The following is a 27,642-nucleotide window of genomic DNA, read 5'->3' as shown; positions in this document are numbered from 1 at the left end:
TATTTATCTTTTTTTATGCATAAATATAATAAAATCAAAAATCGAATCGCTTACCTGTTTGTTTACGTTATTGTTTCCATCCCGCGTACGATTTAATTTGAGTGCGGGACGGTTCGCCCCTAAAGACCTTTCGCGCTGAGACGTTTCGCCCCGAGATAGTTCGCGCCTATTAATTATGTGGTAACAGTAAATTGATATCAGCATGGAGAGCCTCCAAATAATGAGTTATAACACCTTAGGGTAATTAGAAATTTGATGAGACACATAATTATGATTGCTTGATTTAGATGTTTTGCGGCTTTTAATTATGTGGTAACAGTAAATTGATATTAACCTACCATTGAGAGCCTCCAAATAAGTTAAGGTCAAGATCTAGTAAATGTAAGGTACCTACAGGTTTATGAAATTCAGGATATAAATTCTTTTAATGATGCTTCATATTTATTTCTTTATTTGATAGGGTGTACCGGGGCTTAAATGTTTGGAAAAAACAATGAAAAATCATGTTTTAAACATTCTTTTTCTATGCAATATGAAGGATAAAAGTAACAAATCTCGGAGTTTTGTCCATTTTTGACCAATGAAATATATCTAGAATGCCTACCGTCTCTCCAAAAACGGCATTATACAATACAAGCTCTTGACCTCCTCTTTAAAATGATGTCATATAGAATATAGGTACCGGAATGACTAATCCCGTTATTAAATATAGAATGTCAAAATATTGTTTTATTTTACACACAATTCTTTAAAAGCCGTAAAATACGGGAAAAAAATTCATCAAATCAATTATGACGTCATAATAGTTCTAGCACCAAAAAGACTGTCTGGAATCATTTACTAGATCTTGACCTTAACACCTTTGGCTAATCAAATTATTCTATATATATATATATATATATATATATATATATATATATATATATATATATATATATATATATATATATATATATATATATATATATATATATATATACATGTATATATATTAACATCGGATTATATAAATAGTTATAAATTTTTATATGATGAATTACGATATATTTCATATTAATATTTCTCATTATATTTACTCAAATTATAATATTTTGTATAAATGAAATAATATTTCCTTCACAATGATTTAGAGATAACACCTTGATAAAACAACAAAACTAGGCAAAATAAATATTCCTTTTTATTTTCATTGTTTTCAACTGCAAACTGCAAACATGAATACATAACACATACATAATCAATATCGTATACAAACATGAATAAGTAAGTTATCTCAACACAAACACAATGTTTCACAGAATCACAGTACATCACAGTACATCACATCACACCTCAAACGTCGAACACACCAGCGTAGATAGATCCGCAGACCTTCACGAAATGGGACGCGGTGATGATGTCCTCCATGTACCTGGCTGCCGCATCTTCAATCTTCTTCTGGGTGGTGGTCACTATCTGCCTCACGTTCCTCTCCAGGTCACATGCGGCGATCCTTGTCTTCACCAACTCTGCTTCCCTCAGCAGCAGGGGGATCAGGTGATATAAAGGAAGAGAGAGTCCATGGGCCTTCACGTTCATCCTGCGATGCCAACCTGAAAAATAAATAATGAATAAACACAGACTTATCAAACTAGCAGGTTTTTGCAGCAAAATTAAATTATAAAAAAAATACAGCTCATATTGCTTTAACAATAACTTATAACAAATTTATATTACTTACCAGACATTCTCAGATGAATCTTTTAACTTCAACACTGAATTGATGATGATGAAAATGGAGAAGGGATCTTCGCATATGTAGCCGCTAGTTCTCATAATTAACACCCGTCTCATAATTAATTTCTCCTCTTTAGCTTGACATGGAGAGCCTCCAAATTAGTTATAATATCTTAATTAGAAAACCGATTCAGACACTTAATAATGATTGCTAAACAAACATAATTATATTTGAACGTGGATAGGATAATCGCTTTTTACATTATTAAACTTATCAGTGAATGTACCACATTAAACATGATCATTTGTAGATATGTTTTCAATAAAGTCAAGTATATATATATATATATATATATATATATATATATATATATATATATATATATATATATATATATATATATATATATATATATATATATAATATTTGCCTGAAAACATCGCAATATATATAATAAATAATATAGGTGCGAAACGTCTCAGCGCGAAAGGTCTTTAGGAGCGAAACGTCTCAGGGCGAAACGTCAATAGGGGCGAAACGTCCCGTTCCCATTTAATTTTACCGCAGCACAGGTAAGTAAGTTATCCCGCTCGAAGAATATTCGGTTTTAAGATTTGATTATTAATTTTGAGTACTGATTTAATTGATAAAATCATTTAACTCTTAAATTTCGTTCATTTAACTAGCATTCCTATATTTTGAAGGTATGGGATAGGATAGGATAGGATTTATTTGCAGGATAGGATGCAGGATACAGGATATAGGATAGGATAGGATAGTTTTGTCAACTTTCACGATAGCAGCACTGTATGCTATAAGGCCATTTCGGGGGGGGGGGGGGGGGGGGTGCTGCTATATTACCATTTCCCCAAGGCAAAAATGGCTAGGGGAAAAGGCACTATATAACTCCTCTAATCAATTTTAATATGTAATGGAACAGTAACCAGTAACTTGAAAAATCTATAGACTGTGCGGGACGAGCCGTTTATATACCGCTCGCTCGCAAGTTTAGACTTTACCGCCAGACTCACCGGGAGTATGTGGTTACCAGTCCTTTTCATTTTGGAACTCTTTCATATCGGAGATAGTTACATCGTATCAGAAAAGGAGCAACCTGGTAAACTTTTTTCTTTTATCTTTTTTTAATAACAAAAAAATGCACGTCTTAACTTTGAATGGAAGTAACATTTCATTCTGAAATGTATTAAAATGAAATTTTAAAAACTCAAAAAACACAAAGTGATAACACAATCTTGCAGGAAAAAACAAACTAATTATGTTACGATTTCTGTCAATGACTATTCATCCTTTGTAACATGAACTTTTAAACCTTTCGAAATTATGTCTTAACATGTGTATGAAATAATTTTATTTCATTATTACAAATTCATTTCAGTGTGTCCGTTTGTGGAATGCCAGAACGGGGGACGACTTGACCAGACAACCTGTCAGTGTGATTGTCAACCAAAGTACTATGGGTTCTTCTGTCAGAACAGTAAGTACCTCGTGACACTCGCCTGTCTTATCACTTAAATATAGTATTAACCGTTATAGTACTGTGGTTTAAGTTATATATTATGCAAGTATATTTAGTTCTTAAACATGTGTTAGCGTGTATACAAGGGGGTGTTGTTTTGAATAAGTAATGCGACAAAGCAATTAGAGCAAACTGCACGCGGGGTACGGTTCCTACAGATTCGATCACAGATATTAAGATAATGCACCACACTTAAATACATGTATTTACGATGTAAATTTAAATGTTGAGTACATTGTTGCACTATGTAATTGATAACTAAGAATACTTTTTTTGCCATTCCGTGCTTTTGATTTTTGGACAAAATTTAACAAACAATACAAACTACTTCATAACTTCATTAAAAGGTAAATTAGACTTGACCTAAGAGTTGTTTCAATTTCTAAAACATATTGCAATAACATCTTCCAGAATGAAAAATATTCAGATCTTATTATTGAGCAAATATATAAAGATTAGATAAAGGGATGCGGACACCACTCAAGAGCCAAGCGTGGTCATTAGCTGGTCGTACTTGCAGGTACCAAGCCACAAGATCGAGTTCCTTCTCATTAATGACAGATAGTTGTTTACAATAAAAAGACAAAATTCAAAACTAGAATTTATTCATCATATATAAAGGAGTTCTTCTGATTATTTAAAAAACCACATTAGTTATTCTTTTCGATGTTTATCTTAAAACTTCGTATTGTACCTGGCAACTTATTCATTTATGGTGCAATATCATCTATGATTAATGAATTTACTTTTAATAATATAATAAAAAAAAGATTAAATCAAAGCATATTTTCAATATTAAAAGGAGATTTAAATTAATTTTAACATTTCTAGCAACACACAAAAACTTGAAAATACGTTTAATGAAAAACGACATTGAAACAAAAATATGCATGATAACCTTATTTCATGTTTAATTTTAAAAAATAAGAAATATTAAAACACCATATATTTTGTTACAGTACAATGTTTATATCGGTTTTAAGTTATGTGCGTGTAAGAGAGTTCACGAGTGTCTTGGCCCCTAACTAAAGGGGATAGCCCATTTTTCTTGATTTCCTTGAAAAGGTCTTGAGGATATGCTCAACACTTTCCCTTGTCTAATGTCTATGTTGTAAATATAACATCTGTTCATGAAATCAAGCACTTAATAGTCATATCAGTTAGACTAAGGAAGAACGGAAGGTAAAATTGTAGGATTGACATGATATTTGCAGATGTATGGAACTCAATTATCAAACGACCTTTGAGTAGTCTATAATACTTATAACTTATAATTATGACATTTCAGTAGCATGTATATAAAAATTTAATAAAATGAAAGATAATGTGTCAATAAAGATAAACAGAAATCAATTTAAAGTTAGCTGGGCATCTCTGATCGATCTCAGGTGGGATTATGGCTGCGCGGAAATTAGAATTTAGAATTAGGGATAGTCATTACCTTAAGTAGACAACTGTCTGAAATCACCATCAACAGGCATTGAAATCGATTTGTCTAAACTGATGTATAGAGGTTGACCACAAGACAATAATATCAGTACAAACATGTTGGAATATTAATCGATTTGCTGGTAAAAGTAATTGCATGAAAAAGAAAATTGTCATTCAATACGACATGGGTCAGGAAAAGGTAACAATGGGGGAGGGGAGTAGAAGTCTAACCAGTCCCAAAGCTCTGTAAGAATGGAAGCTATGCTTTGTAAAATTAAAGAAAGAAACATTTCAACAAGACCTTTGATTTTCAGGAAAGCGTACCTATCTATTCCTTGTGTCAAAAGAGTTTCAAATGACGCGGTGCAAAATATACACCGATTGCGATTGCGCAGTCTTGGCTCAAAAGCCAAACAAACTGTTGATTTCAAAGAGCCGTGGCTGGGTGGCTAGCAATGAAATAGACAAGCCTACGTCACATTGCTGTTTGACACAACTACCCAAAGTCTAAGCTATTGTTAAAATGGTTCTAAGAGCGTATTGAAGGAGCTCGTGATCAGTAGACTTTGGACTTCTCATTTGGTGCATTCACGTTCATACTGGATATTTCCAAAATTTCTTTTGAAAAAATTTTGGTTCATCAACGTATCTTCAGTTTGTAGTAAATAATATGTGTCGCCAATTGTAATGACGCAAAGGACAAGATAGGTTTGTTTGTTTGTATTACAAGTTGCTTTTGAAACTTTGAATGATAAATTTTTGATTGACATAAGTAACTTAGGCTCGATAGCTTACACATGCATATGTCCTCAGTGATGCTTCTGCAATCATTAATGACTTTAATGTACAATCAAGTTCATATCCCGGTGAACTTTTTCACATTGCTTTTTATTACTTATATGGACATTTCAAAAAGGTAAACTGTTCAGAAATGTTGATATTGTCGAGTTTTTATGTTTACAATAATTCAATCGACAAGCGATGAGCGCGTGCTATGATCATTTTGACGTCATAAAAAAAGTTCCCATAGAATTTAACGTTCTTGTTATTCTCTTGGTTCATGTAAGGAAGAATATTTGCAAATGTAAATATATCAGATTGTATAATTCAATTTACTAACCATGACCTTTGCAATAGAAATGACCACCACTGGAATTAATGTACCGTGTAAACTATTAATGAAATGTTTAACAAATGATATTGGATTACTCTAGCAAGAATCATTCTGTGCTTTATTTAAATCCACAATAAATATTAAAGGTTAACATATGCTGAACTATACAAAAACTGGTATTTTGAACCAATGTAAACGAATTAAAAACATGGCACGAGCATTGTTTACAGAGCAAAGAAAAGTTAGCCGTGTATCTCCCTTTTAACTCCTTGACTGACCCTCACATTTAGGTTGATCGTATGCATTAAAAATGTTGTCTTATTTGGCAAATAATTAAATTGGTTTTATTTTGACTTTGTTTGCTAATGATCATTATTTTTTCTCGAAATTGAACCATACAGGAAAATAATTGCCCCGTTTAATGTTCCCCCTTTCGCCATCGTTGTCAGCGGGCGAATTTAGGATCAAGCGAACTGAATTGCGTCATAATATCTCTTAAACACATCTGAGTCTGGGCGAATTCAAGATTGGGCGAAACTAATTGCTGTAGAAAGGCGAAAATTACATCGGGCAAAAATAACCCTGTACACGGGATGTTGCGACATTGCAGAAAAAATACATAATAGCGGGTTATGTAATTGTCTTAAGTTTGTTTTTTTTTTTGAATGATCGCTACCCTTTTTTTGGAATGATCGCTACTTTTTTAACCCGCATGAATCATCAAAGAAATCATTTTATTGCTCATATTTGCACCTGTCTTTTAACAAATTGTTAATCTTACTGTAAAAGTAAGTAAAATGAAAAAAAACTTACTGTTAATGTACATCAAAACGTTAGCTAAAAGATATAGCCAAATCGTCTCCTATGGAAATTAGCGTCTGACATCATCATGATTATTTCGTGCAATCCATGGTTATTCTTAATTAAGTCTTTGTATGTTTCGACCATTTGATAAACGGGTGGAAGTAGATTTCAGTCTGGCTGTTTCTATAGAGCTGCTTTCCGTAAGCAAGAGGGAATCATACTCGATTGATGTAAATATTATACTGTTTCCCAAGTTATGCTTCCACTACTTTTTGTTTCGTAATATCTTTATACAGTAATCTTAAGTACCTTGCGTCCAAACTATATATATTTGTCAACTAGAATGAAAAACGTCCAGATTACCTGTTTTCAAACGCCCCCTCTACAGCTGTAGGTTTCAATTCAAAACCAAGAATAGAAAGTCTACAAGGATTCATCTTCGCTTGTTAAAGCTGCTTGTTCCGATTTTTTTGTTATTACGGTATCAATTTTTTTTCCATACAAACCATTTATCTTAGAAAGTTATGGACTTTCTATTTACACGAGCAGAATCAGTCTCGTTTCAAAGTTAGAAATATTCAAAGTAAATAAAAACAAGGGCATCGCTAAGCGGAGCATCCCCTCGCGACATGAGTTATGGTGTGTAGGGATGCATTATTTAGCAATATATAGTTATGTTCATGAGAAGACCACATTCTACTAACCCTCCATTACTGCAAAAACTACCTGTACTAGATCTAAATCCATAAAATATCAAATTGTTGATTTGAACTGCTTACTTTCACTTTGGTTTCAAAGAAGTGAAGCGGAAGATTGATAACTCTTACTCAGAAATTTCGATTGATAACTCGTATACAAAATTGATTATGACATTGATTTAATGAAATAATAATTTGTAATAGTATTAATGGTTTGGAAAGGCACATGCATTTTTTATTTGTTATTTTACAGAAGTGTGCAATCTATGATAAATATTTTTAGTTTTGAACAAATTTTGTCATAATGTATGCCCCCCCCCCCCCTCTTTACAATGGTGTAATTTTATCTAAGATTTTGCATAAAAATTTGACCAATTAAGATGACATTGCATTTGTTTTAATCTTTTACAATGAGGCATATTTGTGCAAAGGTTGAGGAAATTCTATTGGAAGGTTTTTTTTTATTAATTTACTAGAATATTGAAATGGAGTGCACACACACACACACACGCACACGCACACGCACGCACGCACGCACGCACGCACGGTAGCGATGCTATATCCCCTTCGCAACAAGTTGCGCGAGGGGATAATAATTTCTTTTTGGGCAAACGACAAAAAACAAACCAAAGTGCATCACGGGAATGTTTGGAAAAGGAAACCGTTTGGTTTCGTCCCCCGAATGATTGGGGTTATTCACCCGCATGCTATGATTCGATTGTAAAGAAAGCAAACTTCAGAAATATTAGCAAACAAAACGTACACATGTTTATTTGTAGTTTGTCTGATCATTTCGACCTTTATTACTTAATGCGATGTTTAAGTCGTAACACAACCATACCCGTCTCGTCAGGGGTGACATTTAACATGAGGCGAAATAACGCGGTACCCTTTTATGTCGTTTGTTTGTTAGCAAATTTTGTACGTATTTTTCTTCATTGAAATTTTGCTTAATTTAGTGGGAAAACTACTGCAATGTCTATTATTATACATATACTTAGCATAACCATCGTTTAAAAGCGTGCATAAAATTTGATATTAAATCGGACCAAGCAGCTTTAAGGGTTTCTGATCTGCACCGCTCCTAACGAATCCTTGGCATATCGTGCTATCAAAAGTCGGGAATTTTCCCCTTGATTTTGATTGGGGTTTACTCAAATCATTCGACCAATCAAAATAAGAAATACAAAACATATCTGATTTTTTTCAACAATATTTCGGTACTGTTTATTTACGCACATCTCAAGACACTTATTTTTTTAGTCTTTCTATTTCAGCCTTCATGATAATGTACCATGCAATGGTGCAAAAATAGACACACCTGACTGTGTATCAACAGAGGAACGCACGTGTGTGTGTGTGTGTGTATATATATATATATATATATATATATATATATATATATATATATATATAATACACTTGGTATTAAAACGTTCTTTCAACTTGTCAATAGTCTGTCGTTACAGCACCAGTCGTGACGTTTTAAGGTAATTATCCATACGTCACAAAACAACGTCTGAAGTAATTCACGCGTTATTACGTCTTATCCGTGCCCGATCTAATTGAGACCTAACGTTAAAAGGCGTATTTCAAAACAAAGAAATCAAGCTGACATAGAAATTGATTCAAAACAAATATATATAAAATCCTGGCAACTGCAATCAATTAGGCCCACCGGGGTATTAATCAGCGAAATAACATGACTGGGTTGTGTCGATTGCGTACTCGTTTTGAAAATATAGACCGCTTACTCTTGTCCTGCATAAACATCAATCCATTATAAGATTGAATTTAATCAAATTCTTTTAACATTAATCCCTGAAAGTCCATAAACATCCAAAATGAAATCCTGACCGAGATCTATATTTCAGTGCATAAGGGAGATAAAAACACAAGGGGAAATAATTTGACCTATATCATCTTTATCCTATAAAATAAAAATGTTTTTAGAATTAAAAACCATGCCCTGAAGAGAAGTTATTTCATTATAAGAACAGTCTTTAAAACCAGTAAAAAAAAGTTTGAATAGAGGTTTTGTCTTGAAGGTATATATCAGGTAGTTAGCATTATCCACGCATGTATCCGCATTTTCTAAATACCGATCTCGATCCATAATACTAACCGATATCCAAAGAAACCATCTTTTGCGATTTAAATGATACAGTTTAATCTACAGTTTGTTTAAATCATATTTTCTATTTAACAATAATGAAAACATATTTGTTTAGAGTTATGAAATAATTAACCTATGCACAGTTTTATTTTTACGAATCTTTTTTCAAAATATATATTTTAATGATTTTACCAAAAATATGCCAATTGTGATCCTGCAAAGGCCGGTCCCTTGGGTAATTTTATTTCCAATTGATTAATGGCGTTAAGATGTAAATAATATCAAAATTTTAGAGAATTCTGTACGTAAATAAAATCATAAGAGCTTATATTCTCTTTGAAAATTTATTCATTTTATCTAATTTGTATGCAGATTTATCTATTTTTTGATAAATAAGCAAGTGTAACATAAAATTTTTTGTTTTGAAATAATAATTCCTTTATTTTACATAGGATATAAGTCAAAAAAAGATTTTGTAAAAGTCAAATTTCAGGCTTAGGCTTTTATTCTTTGTGTATGAGAAAAGCGCCATTTCCGCAATCGGTTCTATTTTTAGCAACGGCCCTAGCTTTTATAAGACCGATGGACCAGCCAACAGGGTAAAATTTGATAAGAACATATCCTCAGATACACGTTTGAAAAATATGAAAAAATTCTGTACGCATTTTATTTATCTAGTGGGGTATGGACCATTACCTTAAGTTCGGCATCTTTCATCGTTTGGGTGATTTATAAATAGGCAAGGAAATCACGTGACGAAAATAAATCCCAACTTTTGATACTACGATATGCCAAGGGTTCGAGAGAAGCATTGCGGATTAGATACTCTTGGCTAGGGAAGTTGACGGGGATTTTACATTGCAAATTTTTCATTACATTACATTTACGTTTGCGGGGTGTCCCAAGTAATTTAAATGGGAAAAAGAGGTAAAAATTTCCAATTTTAAATATCCTTACGACGTTTGTTTGTTTTTGGATGCAATTACTTGGAGCCGACTATAGTATTATGGCATGAGATGTATTTTCAATTACTTAACTTTTCCTTATTTGTTTTTATTAATGGATATTTATGTGTAAATACATTTCTTAAATGAAGAATTGCGAAAACGAATTTGCTACACTATTAGGGAAAATTAATCTTTTTGAACGTGCAAATATCATCAGAACTAATCACGAGTTCTATAATTATGAGAAGAGATTAATGTGCACATTATTATACATTGATTGTCTGAACCAACTATACAGGGTCTTAATAGCTCATCTCATTAGTCAAGGTTATCAAACTGATTAACAAGTTAGTCAAATAGAGGCACGTCGGAAATTACATGTAGCAGATATCTGGTATAGTTGCACAATCATAGCATTGACAATTATAGATTCGTAGTATAACAAACAAAATAGATGTTACCTTTCAAATTTTGTTAAGGATAAATAAACCCAAAATCATTTGATATCAAGGTGATCTTTAAAAAAATACGGTGCAATTTAGGGAACTTTTAAAATGAATGTTACCAAAACTGTACAAATCTTAGAAACATGTACATTCTTTAGTAAGGTTGTAATTTTAAACCATACAGAAATCGAACGCAACATTTGTTGCTTTTTTGCAAAAAGTACATTGAAGTTCTATCACGGTTTAATCAAAACTACAACAAGTTTTAATAAGCACTGTTTTTCTTGGTAAATACTGCCTATATTCCTATATTCGGCGGTTTCCCCGTGCAAGAATGAGTGATTTTTAATGAAAATCTGATTTTTGCGGATTGAATACAAGAAATGCTATTGTGTATATAATATGTTTTACGGTGCGACCGTTGGGGCGAGCGCAGCATTTGATCAAATAATGAATTATGATAAATCAATAAAAATAAAAGTATCAACGTAACGTAAATGAATTTGAATGCAAAATAAAATATAAACATGCCTATTTTTTCTTGTAAATTTTCATAATTTATAAGATTGTTTAGTTATTTAAATAGAATTTATCTCAGTTTTTACAATGTTGTTGAATAATAACGATTTTAACACAATGTTTATAGCATTTTATTTCCTCTTTTCTTGCAGCAGACATTTTTCTTAAACTTACATATTAAAAATTGACTTATCATATAGAGCCCCCCCCCCCCCGTTTAAAAAAAATATATAATTTACGTATTAAAAAAAATAATTGCTGATCATATAAGAAAATCGGTTTTGGACCCCCCCCCCCCCCCCGGGAGGATGTAATTAATGTGAAAATAAAGATACCATTGAGCAGCTAAAGAGCTAAATGCATACTACGCACTCACCATTCCTCACCCGGATTAGAATTTCATTTTACTTGTAAATATTTTTTGAATGATGCTGCCGCGCCCCCTTTTAAAAAACGTTCCTGGAAATTAATTACTGTAAATATATAGTGAATAAAATAAATGTGAGCATTCATCCAAATGAGAGCAAGTTACAACTGTTTCCTATTTAAAAAAAAAAAGATGTCTCCATTCTTTAGCTTTGCAAGATTTTGAGAAGATTTTGGTATTTATATTCCAGCAGATTTACAATAACTACTTAGAGTAATTTCCCCTTATTGTGACGTCAAAGTTGACGTCGGTCAAGTGTCATCTGTCTCTTTGAAAAACCCGGGAAAAAAAACTAAGTGAAATATACTGTTTTGTTTACTTAAAAAGCATGATATTCATGAAATTACACAATTTATCTGTTTCTCAAAAGTTTTACTTTGATTCTCGCGAGAAGGAATCAAGTCTAGTGAGATCGTCCGACATTGATAAATTGCATTGTGGGTCGAAATTTACTGACTCCGAAAAATTCTGTGGGATCAATGTGCAAGAAATCCATTGTGACGGCACTCGAAGGAACGACAACTCTGTTAGTCTTATGTAATGGAATTATTTTATTTTCAATGCATGATGTACATAGTCTTTTATCTTGTTCTCGTGAGAGTGTGAAATGGGAAACCATATTTACAGGGAATTACTGGGACGATTAAAACAAGGCATTACTGGTCCGATTTACTGACGCCAAAAAAATCCGTTGAATGAATGTGCAACAAGTCCGAATTTTCTATTCACACACGCCTTGCCGGTAGAGCTCGCTTCGCGCCGGCGCTGCGCGCCGGCGAGCTACGCTCGCTATTACCTGTTAGGAAAACCGCTTGAAACTTATGGAAGTATTACAAAGTTTATTTTACAAAACTGTCTATTACAAAGGTAAAGTTCCATATTATTATACTGAATTTGTAAATTTCGGACTTAAAATACTTTAAGTTTTACGCAGCATTGTTAAGGTTTACTTTATGGTCGCGCCGACCAGAAAGTACGGGAAAAATTAACTATGACATCACACAAAAAAACAAGTCGTCAAAAATGCTAATAAATAAAGTAATTTCCAATTGTTATGGGTACGAAAACATTAAACTACATTAAAAATTACTCATGCGTGCAACTTTGTAGTCAAATAAGTCCAACAACGATAAATATAAACAACAGACTGATCGCGGTGCACTTGTCGATGTGACGTCATATTGTAAATTTTGACGCATATTATGTGTAGAGAGAGGCACGAGAAAATGCAGTTTATAAATGAACGGATCATAATCATAAATCAATTATTATACCATTAAATACTATCTATTATGCTTGTTTTTATTCGGCATGTAATTATTTTTTAAAGCGTGTATTATTTCTTTTTTAGAATGTTAAATGTACAAGTTCCATGTGTTTGACATCGGGAAGCCTATCTAAATCCACTTTTTACAAGGGCATACACTTAACAGATCATTTTGATCCTTTGGATATAAATTAAGGAAATATTAAATTCATTTAAAAAAGCTGCTGATTCAATGAAATCAACAGAATAAATTATTAAATACGTAAAATATAAAGCGATGGTCATTGAAATTCCAACCGGAGCTCATTTCTCTGATATTTATTCTAATAAAAGAAGAACTCTATACAAAGCAGCAGCACTTTTCAGAATTTACCAGAATAGTAGAATTTGATTATCATTTAAAATTTTAATTCAAATAAAGATATGCCCTGGTTCATGTAATATTGAAATTTGTTTATGACATTCAATCGGGAGATTTATCAACACATATCGCGTGACCATCAATTCAGGGGACAACACTAAGTGTCATACAAAGTAGCATTACTTATAAATATTTTGTTATAATGGATTATGAAAGTTTAAATCCGCTGATATTTTCATAGCAAGCCTTAACAGTGCTGCGTAGTGTTTTTAAGGTTTTAATAAGGCGACATCGTAAGCATAGCAATGGTTTTCTGTCAATTTGAAAGGTAAATGTGGCCATCACTTTCGGGTTTTGAAATTACAAATTTATCATTAACAATAACAACTAACCTTGTATGATTTGTCTTCCCAGATTACGAGAAAAGTCTGTGGCCCGATGGGACCTATGCTCTACCCACGTCAATGTTCGGCTGTCCTGAGACCGAGGCTAAAGGTTGGTCAACATCCTACGTCAACCTAACCCTCCCCGAGTCCTCAAAACAGCAGGAGTGGAATATGAAGAACCCAGAACTAAAGACCGACGTCATCGAGCCGAACATTTTAGGGCCCTACTATTACCGCGCCCTGCAGATGAATTTCTGTGTGAAAACGCCAACCTACTTTGAAAATAGAGAAAGCAATAGGACATCAGCTGAATGGCCGAGAGGGCAATATTGCATATACAGTTTTAATAACACCTGTCCTCTAGGTAAAAATACGCATCTTTATTTCTTTTAGAAAGAGTGCATATACTTGTTTCCTATTTTATAAGATCTGTCAATTCAAAAGCATTTAGAATGTTACAAAGACTTTCCTAAGCAAATGTATATTGTGTGTCTGTCTTGGACTATGATGTGAATAAGATGCCATTGAACAACATGGTTTTATTAGTTTTGTAGTCCATTACGTACAGAGTACTTTTCTATCTATCTGAATTAATCACAACGAGTGGTATCTTACAGCCCATTTCATATACAGTTATTTTACCGGTAACGGATATTTGCCAGGATCGAATAATGTTTAGAAAAACAAGCTTATCTTTTAAAAAGATTGGTGAGCTAGCGCTGTTAGCAATCATAAAACACAGAAGCAGATTTCTAGAACATTGGTTTAAATTTCTGAATCGATTAATTAACAATAGGAAGGCACAGTGGTGTACTGGAATTGTGCTGAAGTGGGGTCTCAATCTAAAATTGTGAATCTAGAGTGGGCTTCACATCGGCAATGGCATAGCTCATTGGCTGTGCCCTAATCATTAAGTATCTACTGTAATTTTTAAAATTGAGGTGAAATTTTTCAGAAACCATCGGTACTGTAGCAATCGTATCTTCTCTGGCCTTTCCGACAGGCTCGGAAAACATATCCGAAGTTGTTTTCAGAGCTTGAAGGAATTTAAGATAAAGCTAGCTACATGTTATTTATTATAATATTGAAAATAACTTTTCATTATATAAGACGGAAGCTACTGTTACTTTTTGACATTAACGATAAAACACAAAACTTCACGTGAAGATGATAAAACGAAATTCAAATGGTACAGTTTATCTACAGTAGTACAGTATTCCCAGAATCCCCTACTATGGAGTCGAGCATGCGTATTCCAGTGAAAAGGACTAACGTAGTTGCTAGCGCTCGAGAGCGCTAGCAATAATTGGTGAAAAACGAAGTTAAGGTTTTAAAAATTCCAAGCTAGTTAATTATAATACAGAAATAAATATTCTTTCGGTGTGTGGAGTTCAGTTGTTTGACATTTGCACGATTATTTACCGTATTATTTACAAATTAAAAAGGTGACCAAGATATGAGCTGCCGGAAGTGCAAGCCAGAAAAAAAACGAATGTGTGAAAACAATTAAACCTTACTATGAAAATAAGTTTGTTATTGAACCATTTTTAGTGGATTATTATAGCATTGAATCATGATTTTTTGAAGTATACACTCTCATAACTGCCGCGGTGTGTGCATACAAATTGAGTAACGCGCGTTAGCGCGTTATGAAAATTTGTATGCACACACCGCGGCAGTTATGAGAGTGTATACTTCAAAAAATCATGATTTAATGCTTATATTTACATTTTTTTAACTTCTTGCCTTGTCTGCAAATGTGATTCATACCTTAAAATTCCTATCTTATTCTAAGGGTAAGTTAATATTAATGGAAGAGCCACAGTAACAGCCACAAGCGTGAACTTTGATTTTCGCTTGTGACGTTGCAGTTTGCAGCGTTCAACGTTTGTGACGTCATAATAAAACTCGTCAATTTGACCTTTGACTACTTGTTGCATTTAGAGGCATTTGAAGATCACAGAATTTAATGGAAAAACACAGTAGAATGTAAATATTAGTAATTGTAATCCATTTAATGAGATTATGCATCATATCAAATAATAATTGAGCTCTAAATGAAATTACGGCTTCAGATAGAACCACGTGTAGTTTTCCTAGTATCGGTTCATTGCGACAGAAGTATTCTTTGGCTATATATATTGATAGATATACGGACAAAACAAAGGCAAATGGCAACTACTTATCATTAATTATTATTATAAAGTGTTTTCATGAAAATTTAATTTCATAAAGTAACGCAAAATGAAAACTGTTCAAGTCCAGTTTCAATTTTACGGGAAAACGGTACGATAAAAATAACGATCATATTATTTGTTTAAATAACATATTTCCACAATTATTTTTCCTTCTTCAGTAATAAGTCTATTGACATGTACCACTAGTGCATTTTTGAAATTAATCCGTCCCAAAATATTCGGTCAGAAGTGATAGAGGGCGCATGATTCGATACTGGAAAACGTATTCGAAACTCGGAAAATGGATGCGGTGTTTAAATTACTATCTCCGTAATTCATCCTTTATATTTTCGGAAGTTTGATACATGTAGTACAGTTTAGAAGGACAAAGAAACGTGATTTAAACAAAAAATAAAAACATTTAGAATTTCGATATTAATAGTAGCATGCACGACGAAACCGCATACTGGTTCGTTACCAGTAAAACGACTGTATGTAGATCTAAAGCAATCATACATGATATTCCCCAACATTTAACTATAACTGGTCAATTAGAATAAACCGAGTGACCGATTTGAGATTTCCCAATAGGTTAAAAGTCTTTAATAATTCAATTGCGATGAACGATGAATAGATACATTAATACATTGCATCTATTATCAACTTAACAGCAACGCGGGCATGTTAAGGCTGGATTTTACAGCGATGTGTAGAAATTCACTTGTCTGTACTTCATACGATAAGACGTCATGATTAACTTTGACGTCACGATCTGCATTCCTGTCGATAGTTCTCAGAGAATGTATTTTAACGTTAAAAGTGAATTATATATACCACTATAAAACCACATGTTTCCTTTACATAGATGCTTCCGTTAATACTAGACGTACATTATTCATTCATATTAAAAACCAGTATCAAATAATCGGCAGAGTTAAAGCTTAGTTTTAAGTAAAGGACTTTTTATAAACTAGTGGTTTGGAGACTCTCCCTGCTACGTGTAAACATCTGAATGAAGAAATAATGAATGTAAAACCAGCTTGGCGCAGGTGAAAGATCAACACAATTTTAGAATATTTTACGTAAATTTGGTAGAGAATATAAGTACCAATGTGAATCGTGCTTGGGAAACCTACGGATTTACCCCAATGTTTTGTAAATCGCTTTTGATTAGTAAAAATGTGCATTATTTTGATGATTTTGTGGAATGTTTCAACAATATCTTCCACAAACGAAATATCTATTTTTTCTCAAGCAAGAACTTCAAAGTATATGACTTAACAAAGGATTTTTCTTAAAAATATGTATGATTTAATGTCATTAATCACTTGCGCCGATGCGATTTATACAGATCATTTGCAATATTAGGATTCCCCGTCACGTGATTACAAAGAACATCACAAAATGCATCAAATAATGTTTAACATCGGTGTCAATTTAATGTAAATGAATATAGATTTTAAGAAATACTCCAGGTCAAAGTATTTTTGCGATGATTCAAATAATATCTTTTTCTAGCCGTAGTTAAGCATCGTGACGCCTAAACATTGCTGCGATTGAGATGGTGACCATCTCATAGGGCCCTGCTTAAATAATGGACAACAGGATGAAAAGCATTTTAAAAAATTTTGCTATGACCTTGACCCATGACTCATACAGTATTCCAGCTGACATAAAACTGATTCTATCTTATTATTTCTTACCTACAGACATTTTTGTTCAACCTGAGCAAAATCAAACAAATCGGAAATAATCTTTGGTCTAACATTGATTATAAAGAGGTCTGTTATGACATTCACTTTGACTTGGTTTAAAATCACTGCACATCATGAACAAAAATGCTTTGATTATGTGAAAAATAAAGCAAATAGAGCTAAATTAACAGCATATATATGCTCTGAAAAGAGAAATTTTGCTTAGTCTTACATGAATATGACGTTGACCCTTGTAAAAGGCTAAACAATCTCATCTTTTTTCTAAGATTAAACTCCATTTGAATTTAAATAAAAATCATTATAAGCATACTTTTTTCACTTAATGACCACTTTCAAAACTTTTTTTTATCACTCCTTTTGTTTAACGTTGTTAAAACGCAATAAAGCTAAATTAAAGATACCAAAATCCGTTTCGGAAATTTTGTTTTGCAACTGTACTTGCTTTTTCTTAAAACGTGTATTTTTTTCTAATGTACAATTCAGATGTTTAAGTTTACTGTGATCTTGACTTTTGGCAGACGACTTTTGGTTGTGAAAAATTATATATCGTCTTCTATATCTTTTGCAGAGAACCTTTCTATTTTAAAAAAATTGAACTAAAACAATCAAAACTGCCTCGGTTAAACAATGTTTATTAATAGCCGAAAACTTTTGATATACTTTTGTATGAACGAAAAAAATTAATAGAATATTTTAAACATATTCCAGTTGAAAAATGATAAATGTCATTAGGTGGATGTATAATTAAAACGTAGAAACATAATTTATCAATTAAATCAGAAAATTGTTCAACTGTTAATCAATCTTCATAGTTTTCTATTTTGAAGTTATAGGGTATAATGTCACGTTGGGTCTTAATATCGTATACAAAGAGCTAAAGCCACACATAAAAGTTTTTTTAAAGAAACTTTATTTTGTGTACGTGTATAGCCAAGTTTTATGCAATTTTATAGTTTGATAATGTTCATATTTTGCTTAAAGCTCTGTTGTATACTAAAAAAGCAAATTTTCTGAATATATTTTGTAATTCTCTATACGAGAATACCATATTGAACAAGGCTTAATTATTAGATACATAATGTGAATTCTTCTGCTATGTTGGTTTTCTAAACATTGCCTTTCTTAACTGTGAATTAAAAGACCATATGTCTCAGTATTGAATTTCAAGCGAATGAAAATTGCAGATAAAAGAAAACAGGAATTCAAAAATTAACAACAGTCTTAAATTTTATGACCATGAGTGTGATATTACAATATTATATCCTTTCCAGTAGGTATTCTTATCATTATGTCTTATTATTGACGCTGACCTAGCATCTTCGTTTCTTTGGACATGACTTTAAATTTCAAATGGATCTTTCAAAGACGAACATTCAATTGGGAAAAACAAAACAAAAATACTATTCAATAATTTAATCTGGTTGTAACGCGGCATATGATTGGATGAAAAAAATTGAGTTAAGTTTGTATACCTTAGTTTGCAGTTCACAATGCACCAACGGCAAAAACGTATCGACCCGCTTGACGTTACGTTTGAATTTTGAACATATAAATAATATTTGTAAAGTAAAACGCACTCAATTTAGACGGCAAATTACAGAAAATTAAATTAAAAGGGATGAACTCAATATCTACCCAAATTATACTCGTATAATCTGGGTTGGAGAAATAGACGCTTTTTTTTATAATTCGCTTCGCGGATTATTAAGCGTAAACTGCTATAACTCAGATTATACTCGTATGACTTGGGTAGACATTGAGTTCATTTCTTAAATAATGGTCGTTAAATTTTTCAAATATTTATAGACTTCATCAACGGTACCTTGACAATTAAGGGATACCAGTTTACTGAGCAGGACATAGGGGGTCAAATTCCGGGGGAAATGAGACAAAACCAGACACTTTTACTCCAGTTCTGCTGTAGAGAAGATGGGAATTATTCGTCACCAATTCAGCTTCCCAAAGAATTTCCTTTTATCATATTTCAGGTATATATTGTCGTCTTGTCTTAATAAGTACATATATGCAGCAACATATTTAACATAAGATATCATTATTGTATTAAAATCTCAATATTATCATTGTTTAAGGTTATACATGAATGTTCAAGGGTCTTAGACACGACTAAGTTTAGAACTACTATTCATTCCAAATTTTATGTATATAGTAAACGCGCATTGTAAATGATTAATCAATATTTGAATGCAAGAAGTAAAGTTACAACAGAGATACAGAGGTGAGAAATTCACTGTCATGTAAGCAAGACCATCATTTCTATGACAAAATGACAAGGTAGAGTGATTCAATGTCTTCATTGACAATATTATCAAGATAAGAAAATAACATTAATGCGAAACTCATACCTTTAAAGCAACACTCGAGTTTGGGTTTCAAAAATAAAGAATGTCAAACTCTGTATTCTGCTTATAACTCAATATTTGGCTTTAAAGTTTTCGAAAACCATTGGAAGACCCATATGACTCATTCAAGATATTTTAAATGGAAATATAAAATTCAAATTTTGAGCTCAAATCAATCGTGTCCAAGTCTCTTGAAATTGTTACACTGTTGTTTCTTGTTTTTACAACGATGAGAATAATTGCGTGTATTCCAAAACAGCCCCCCCCCCCCGGCAAAAAAAACAACAATTGTTTTTTAATGATCGTGTGATTTCTTCTCGTAACTCGACAACTGACATATGCAATTGTTTTATGATCCTTAAATTTTAAAACCGTTAAACCAGGGGCCCGTTTCACAAAGCTATCTTATGACAAATATCTCTCTTAAGACAAAACTTTGTCATACATTTTTATCATAGCTGTTTCACAAAAGTGTCTTAACTTTTGATTATCTTAAAATTGTTCAAATCTTAAGACACCCAGATACCCCTCTTAAGTCAATTTTTAAACATGGCTACGGTCTATGTTTTGATAAGAAATAGGCAACTTATAAGGCGTGAGTGTGTATTCAGGGACAGAGTCAACCCATTAGATTATATGGACGATTGTGAAATCTTAGAGAAGTTCCGTTTGCCATGAAATGTTATCTTTAACTTATGTAACATGATCGTTTAGAGCACCCAACCAAAAGATCATGTGCCCTTCCAACATTATTGCAAGTCATGGTCTATGCAAGTGGACGTTTTGAAGCTGTATGTGCAGATATTCTAGTATAAGTAAGCAAGTGTGTCCAAAATTGTTTACGCTGTTACATCTGCTCTAGTTGCCTTAAGTCATGTCTACATTAAATTTCCTTTAACTGACTGAGATATAAACAATACTATACTGGACTCCGCTCATATATGTAAGAACTGTGAACACTAACGCCCGTTTCCCGCCTACATTTTGCATCCAAATATTTCGGAATTTCTGTCAGATATTCAAAAACAAATGTATCTACTAAAAAGTGTGATCATTTCTAGTTGATTCATATCGAAATAAAATTTGTAGTCAAATTTATAATTTCTAAACAAAACTTTTGCTTACGGGGAGGGGGGGGGGGGGGTTCTAAAAATTTCATCGAAATCGGCCTCTATGAGTGAGGAAAACATTTTTTTTAGCGGCCGAAGAAAATATAATTTAGTAGCCGATATGTGCATAAAAAATTAATTATCACATGTTTACGTTAGATATAAAAGTAAAATTTCATTTTGATTCATATCTGTTAATTATTTTTCGAAAATTCTTTTTTATTATGAAATGAGTTATTTTAACCCAATTGTAAAGTCTCCTAAATAAAGCAGTGTCAGCATTAGGCTAGGAATTATCCACATGGATCAAACACTTCACATGAATAAGATAAAATCCATTGTTATTTCTAGTTATAGAATGTCAGGGTGTCTCCAAGGGGGCCTAACCTATCTACAATTTGATATGTGCAATGACACATAGAGCAAGAGTATATTATATGGTTTAGGGATGAGGATCTCCAAAGTTTTCAAAATATACAGTGTATCATGATTTCCCATTTCATAAAAGGGAGGGGGAGGGGGGTTAAAGACAACACCTGGAGGCAGGTACTTTACATCATTTGATGCATCATAATGACATAGGAAGATATTTTGTATTTTCCTGTTTCCTATCTACAATTTATGTGTGCAATGACACATAGAGCAAGAGTATATTATATGGTTTAGGGATGAGGATCTTTAAAGTTTTCAAAATATACAGTGTATCATCATTTCCCATTTCATAAGAGGGCGAGGGAAGGGGGGTTCAAGACAACACCTGGGGGCATGTACTTTACATCATTTGATGCATCATAATGACATAAGAAGATATTCTGTATTTTCCTGTTTTATGGGGTCAGAACAATCCCATAGGGTCATGGCCTACATTGTATTTGATGCATTATAGGTAAAGATGATAAGCTTCTTTAAAAATATTAAAAGATGATAGTATGCTAGCAAAGGGAGATCACTTATTTAGAAAGTGAAAGTAATGCTTATGTACATACCAGTGTCTCATAATATTGTGCTGCTATAATACTCACTATAGAACATTAATTATGCTTATATATTGGTCAACATCATAATGATAATCCAATTAGAGCAAAATATGAATCCCTGTAATCATCACAGAAGAAATGTTCATGCATGTTAACCAATCCTTTTCTGCGTATGGAAAACACATACACTACGTGAAACCCATCTAATCGACGAGCTGGGTAAAACTAGTACCCGCTATCTAGACCTGTAGACCTGTGTTGTGTACGTAACTTCAGACAAAGATCAGTTATTTGTATCATGCATGTATTTTTATGTCGTATTCTTCAAAACCTTGCACTATTTTATTAGGTAAATAACAGCTTTAAGGTGGTGCAGGACACCTGCATATTGTGATGTATACTTCCTATTGAAATAAACAATAAAGTATAAATATACTATTTTTCCCCAAAATAATGTTACCTAACATTGAAGCGCAATGGGTTAGAGCAATTACATGTACATGTCTGCAAGGGCACTGGAGTCCGAGGTGTATTTTTTTGTATTTTTACTATTGATATAAATGAATTGTCATGGGAGGGGGGGTCTGAACCCCTCACTCCCACCCCTTCTCTAAATCCATGCAAGCGATTTTGTACATATAGGCCCACAGAAACAACTCTTAAAGCCGGCAACTCCCCGCGGAGAGTGGGCATAATTTAATTTTGTTTGTAATTATAATTATATACAATGTATACCATATACTTTCTATGACATGAAATGTTAAGATTATTGATTAACCTAACATTCACATGCAAACAGTTCAACCCCAAATTGCACATGAAGTGCTGCTCATGTGTATTATCATTATGGGAAGGGATCTCGTCATTCAGTTATGAAAATTATAATTTTTAAACGCATTACCGGAACGTGCATGTGACCTTCATTTTGAATTATACAAGGAATCATTCTTTGAGTATTATGAGGTGATAATTTTGGTCGGGGCGTGATCAAATCCAATAAAGCCCGAAGGGCTTTATGATAGATTTGATCACGCCCCAACAGTTGTCAGGAGATTGAGTCAATGACCTCACAAAGAGATTTCTTCTATAAGAATGATTCCTTATTACTTATATTTATATAACTTTAAACCATCGTACGACTAAATATTTAGATATAAATAAGCAAACCCCGCTGGCGCCTCAATTTGGCGTCATTTGTATTATGGGTTATATAGTACAAAATCGATACGTAGTGTTATCACAGGCAAAGACACTGGAAAATGTAAATATACCGGTATAACAGTGTTATTTAGGGGCAAACACTTGGTGCGGGTATTACTGTCTAATGACAGCATCTAGTTTTTATTGTTCTTATCAAACAAAATTACAAAAACATACGGTACATTATAAAGTATCCAGTAATGTTATTAAATATATATTTATACTTCGGATTTCGTAAATTAATACTTTACAATTTACTGATTGAATTTAATGCAAGCGCTCCTATAATAATTATCTTAAGATTATAATCAGCTTTGTGAAACAGCTTTGTCATATCTTATGATAATCTTAAGACAAATCTTATGACAATCTTATGTCTTGTGATAAATCGTATGACAGCTTTGTGAAAAGGGTCCCAGAATTTTGACTATTGCCATTTAACAAGAAGTCGACTAGTACTTTTTTTTGTAGAGCCAATCTGCTAACAGTTGTCAGGAGATTGAGTCAATGACCTCACAAAGAGATTTCTTCTATATGACCAATGAAAACGAGGACTGGGAGTATGAAGGGGCGTTGCCGATGTTTGACACAACAACACTAACTAACTCCGTGGGCGTGCCATATTGCTACTATGTACCTTATGGTAAATTTTATAGAAAAATAGAATGTGTGGTGCAGGTGAATTGCAATTATTGATTTTTGATAGATATATATCTTAATTTAGAATTATTCCAAAATATTAAATGTTTCGTATCAATGTGTAATTCAAATTTTGGTGGTTTAACGTTCAATGTTTTGAACAACGTACACAAAATGTCCCTTTTCCATGCATTTTATATTCTAACCGGCAATGATTTTGTTGAAGACCTAGAACTTTGAATAATCTTAGAGTACTTACAATAAGGGTAAATTGTGTAGTTTAAGAGGTATTATATGGGTTGAATTGTTTTTATAAAGGTAGAAAGACAGAAAAAATACACGTAGCATGAAAAGATCGCGTACCTTCGATCTTGGATCTGAGTGATGCCAGTCAAACTTTCACTTTGTTGATTCTTGACATCGATATGTACACGCATTATAAAATTCCCACGCGACAATCACGGGATGAATTTATGTGTTGTATTTATGTATTGTAGAAGTAGAAGTATGTATTTCTACCTGTGATACTGAATAGTAAGGGTTCTTAATCGTGCCACTACTGATATGACGAGGACAACATCTTTAGGATTTCGATATCAAAGCGTTGGTTTCGCGACTTAATTGTCTCCAATAACGGAATCTCTTAATAGATAAACAGCATTAAACTTGTGTTTTTGTTAAAAAGGACTATGTGCGGTTTTATGCATGTTTTGCCCCCAAAAGGATTATGTGCGGTTTTATGGATTTTTTGCCCCCAAAATCAAAGTTTTAGAAAGAGCTTTAAAATTAAGTGAAAGATAGTTAAAATCATATTGGAAGTAAAGGTATAAAAGTTTATCACCACAGTGACGTCATAATGTAGGAATGGCGTCATGGAGATTGCATTATTATGATAAATTGGTGTTTTGTAGCAAAATATAGGTGTTTTCCGATGGTTTTTCGACTGGGAAACATCGAGCGCAGGCTTGCTCAAGTACCATTTTTTAGTATAACGTGTATAACTATCTGAAGAAAAACATACGTTAAAATCGCACTTGAGCAGACCTGCGCTCTATACTTCCGAATGCAAGATATAGTGCAAAATGAGAATATTTTTATTTGTTTGCAAAGGACTACATGTATGTGCGGTTTTATGCATTTTTTTTGCCCCCAAAATCAAAGTTTTAGAAAAAGCTTTAAAACAAAGGTGAAATATAGTTCAAATAATATTGGAAATAAAGGTGTAAAAGGTAATCACCACAGTGACGTCATAATGTAGAATTGACGTCATGAAGATTGCATTATATTTTGATAAATTGATGTTTTGTAGCAAAATATGGGTGTTTTCCGATGGTTTTTCGACTGAGAAACATCGAGCGCAGGTTTGAGGGTTTCGAGCGAGTGCCATTTTGTGATAAATTGTGTATAACTATCTGACAAAAAACATAATTTAATCGCACTTGAGCAGACCTGCGCTCTATACTTCCGAATGCAAAATATGGAGCAAAAATGAGAATATTTTCATTTTTAGGGAAATTTGCGGGAATTAGCTTATTTAAGTGACGTCATAGATAAACAGTGAATGAACAATGATGACAAAAATCAAGATTTAAGTTGTAGGCATTCTCTATACAATGATTTTTGAAGATTTTATTTTTATACGATACTATTAAAAAATTGGTTGAAATCGGGGGCAGATATTTGACCATACCGCACATAGCCCTTTAATGATAAACGTAATCCGCTAAAACCTGTCATATAACTGTATGTAAGCCTAAATTAAAAACATTGAACAACTGAAGTATTTCGATACCGTTATCATTAAGCACTGACAGAAACGTATTTTGAAATTATTTATACATTTACGTTGACTGAAATGCTCAAAATTTTTTAGTGTAGCTATTCACCGTCTATCCGTCTGTTTCACATCTCAAGTAGTTGTAGGTCTGTAGCTACCGGTCTGAAAAAAATTCGGAAGTTTTGCATCCGAATTATTTTTCAGACTGACACCTACAGAGCTGCAGCTACATCTCAAAACCACTCTGTTAAGGAATGGGAGTATATCACGTTTAAGAATTATGGAGAACATGTCTAAAAAATTGTGAAAAATAATTTTGAAAACTTTTTTACCGTAATTTTTTGAAATTATAGAATAAGTGAAAAGAGAGGAAGTGATAGGTTTCCAATGAAACCTAACAATTCTACAGAGTTTTGGAAAGTCTTTAATTCTCAAAAACAAATAAAATGTACGCTACAATTAATGCATTTACACTTTAGTTATAAGTAACCATTCTTTGGGCTTTTTTGGTTAAATAACGCGCTAACCGTATATGATCACTTAATTAACTCAAAGAATGACTCTTTATTCCTTAAATGAATTTTGGATAATTTACGAGTTAAAACCTTATACTATAGTGCAATTCTTGGCCTCAGAGAAACAGCCAGGAATACGGAAAGGTGAAGAGGTAATTAGTTTGAAAAGAGTATAGACAATTTATGTAAAATACTTGTAATTGGTGTAATAAAAACTATATTGTTATGGTTTCTCCATGAGTGCTATGAGTGACATTGAGAGTGTTTACATTATATGTATACCGTTACACAAAATATATAATAAGAAGATGGGTGAATAAGGCGTGTAAATATTGCCTATGTGAGAATAGATGAGATACTAAAATATTAAAGTATCAACAAATCTGATATTTTTTTTCGAAGTATTGAAAACTATGTATATTTGTCATTACATCGATTTATAACCCTAAAATATGTTAAATATTCGGAATTTGCTAATGCTTGCTTATGCGTGTCAAATCTCCATATAGTGTCACTCTTAAAACTTCAATGCCTTATCATTTATAGAGTGGGTCTGAGCACCATATTTTGTAAAAGTCTATAAAAGGTTTAAAGAAAATCAAACATATTTCAATCAACAAAAAATAGGAGAGATGAACCACTATTCTTTAAAAATGTCATTTTGTATATGTATCCTAACAATTGAACGTTTTGGAAAAATAATACAAGTCCGAAAAATCGTGGTCGAAGTCGCATATAGCATTTAAACAATGGAGTTTGTTGTGACTGAAATGACTTAGTGGTTGGAGCACCAGACATAAGATTACATTATAGAACTCGGGCTTTAAGGTTATGGGTTCGATAACACCAAAACGTTTGAATCTGGGTTTTTTTAATCGTTTGTTAAAACATTTATAACTAAATATAGTTAGAAATTGTCCTTTTATAAACTTGTGTATTATAACGTTACAGTACCGATCAGACCCAACCTAACACCAAAGTACACCCCAACTAAACCCCGTGTTTACTTTTTGGATTTACTCGGGGTTTACATTTTGAAAATTTGGGTCCACTCGGGGTTTACTTTAGGTCTGCTTGGAAATGGCTATTAAGGTCAACTGTACGTACTGAAGTGTGAAGCAGACCTGTATTTTATCTTACCATCCTACTGCCTGTAATTCCTGTTACTTGTTTATTCCGAATACACAGCGTCTGCTTTCAGGGGTATACCTCTTACCGGGTTTACTCTCTGTGTTCACTTTGGGTTTACCCTGGGTCCACTCTAGTAAACCCAGAAAGTAAACCCACTTTTTAGTTGGGGTTTACTTTTTGTTAGGTTGCGCCTGATCGGTACTGTATCAAGTATATTCAGTTGGAAAAAATAAATTTAAAATTGTATTCTATGACTTAACCAAATAGGCATT

The 27,642-nt window shown here is 32.8% G+C and overlaps 1 protein-coding gene across 1 annotated transcript in view; it reads left to right on the top strand.

Moving 5' to 3' along the window:
- The first annotated feature begins 2,674 nt into the window (after positions 1–2,674).
- LOC117686417 (uncharacterized) overlaps positions 2,675–27,642 on the top strand; it is a 56,781-nt gene continuing 31,813 nt past the window's right edge. Inside the window, exons 1-5 of the mRNA XM_066082352.1 lie at positions 2,675–2,834; positions 3,114–3,212; positions 13,799–14,134; positions 19,469–19,650; positions 23,780–23,951. Coding sequence (XP_065938424.1) covers positions 2,756–2,834; positions 3,114–3,212; positions 13,799–14,134; positions 19,469–19,650; positions 23,780–23,951 — 868 coding nt within the window. The 5' untranslated portion in view covers positions 2,675–2,755. The remainder of the gene's footprint in view (positions 2,835–3,113; positions 3,213–13,798; positions 14,135–19,468; positions 19,651–23,779; positions 23,952–27,642) is intronic.

Source organism: Magallana gigas, chromosome 4 (genome assembly GCF_963853765.1).
Source record: "Magallana gigas chromosome 4, xbMagGiga1.1, whole genome shotgun sequence".
Classification (NCBI taxonomy): Eukaryota; Metazoa; Mollusca; class Bivalvia; order Ostreida; family Ostreidae; genus Magallana; species Magallana gigas.
This window is presented reverse-complemented; position numbering and strand designations above follow the sequence as displayed.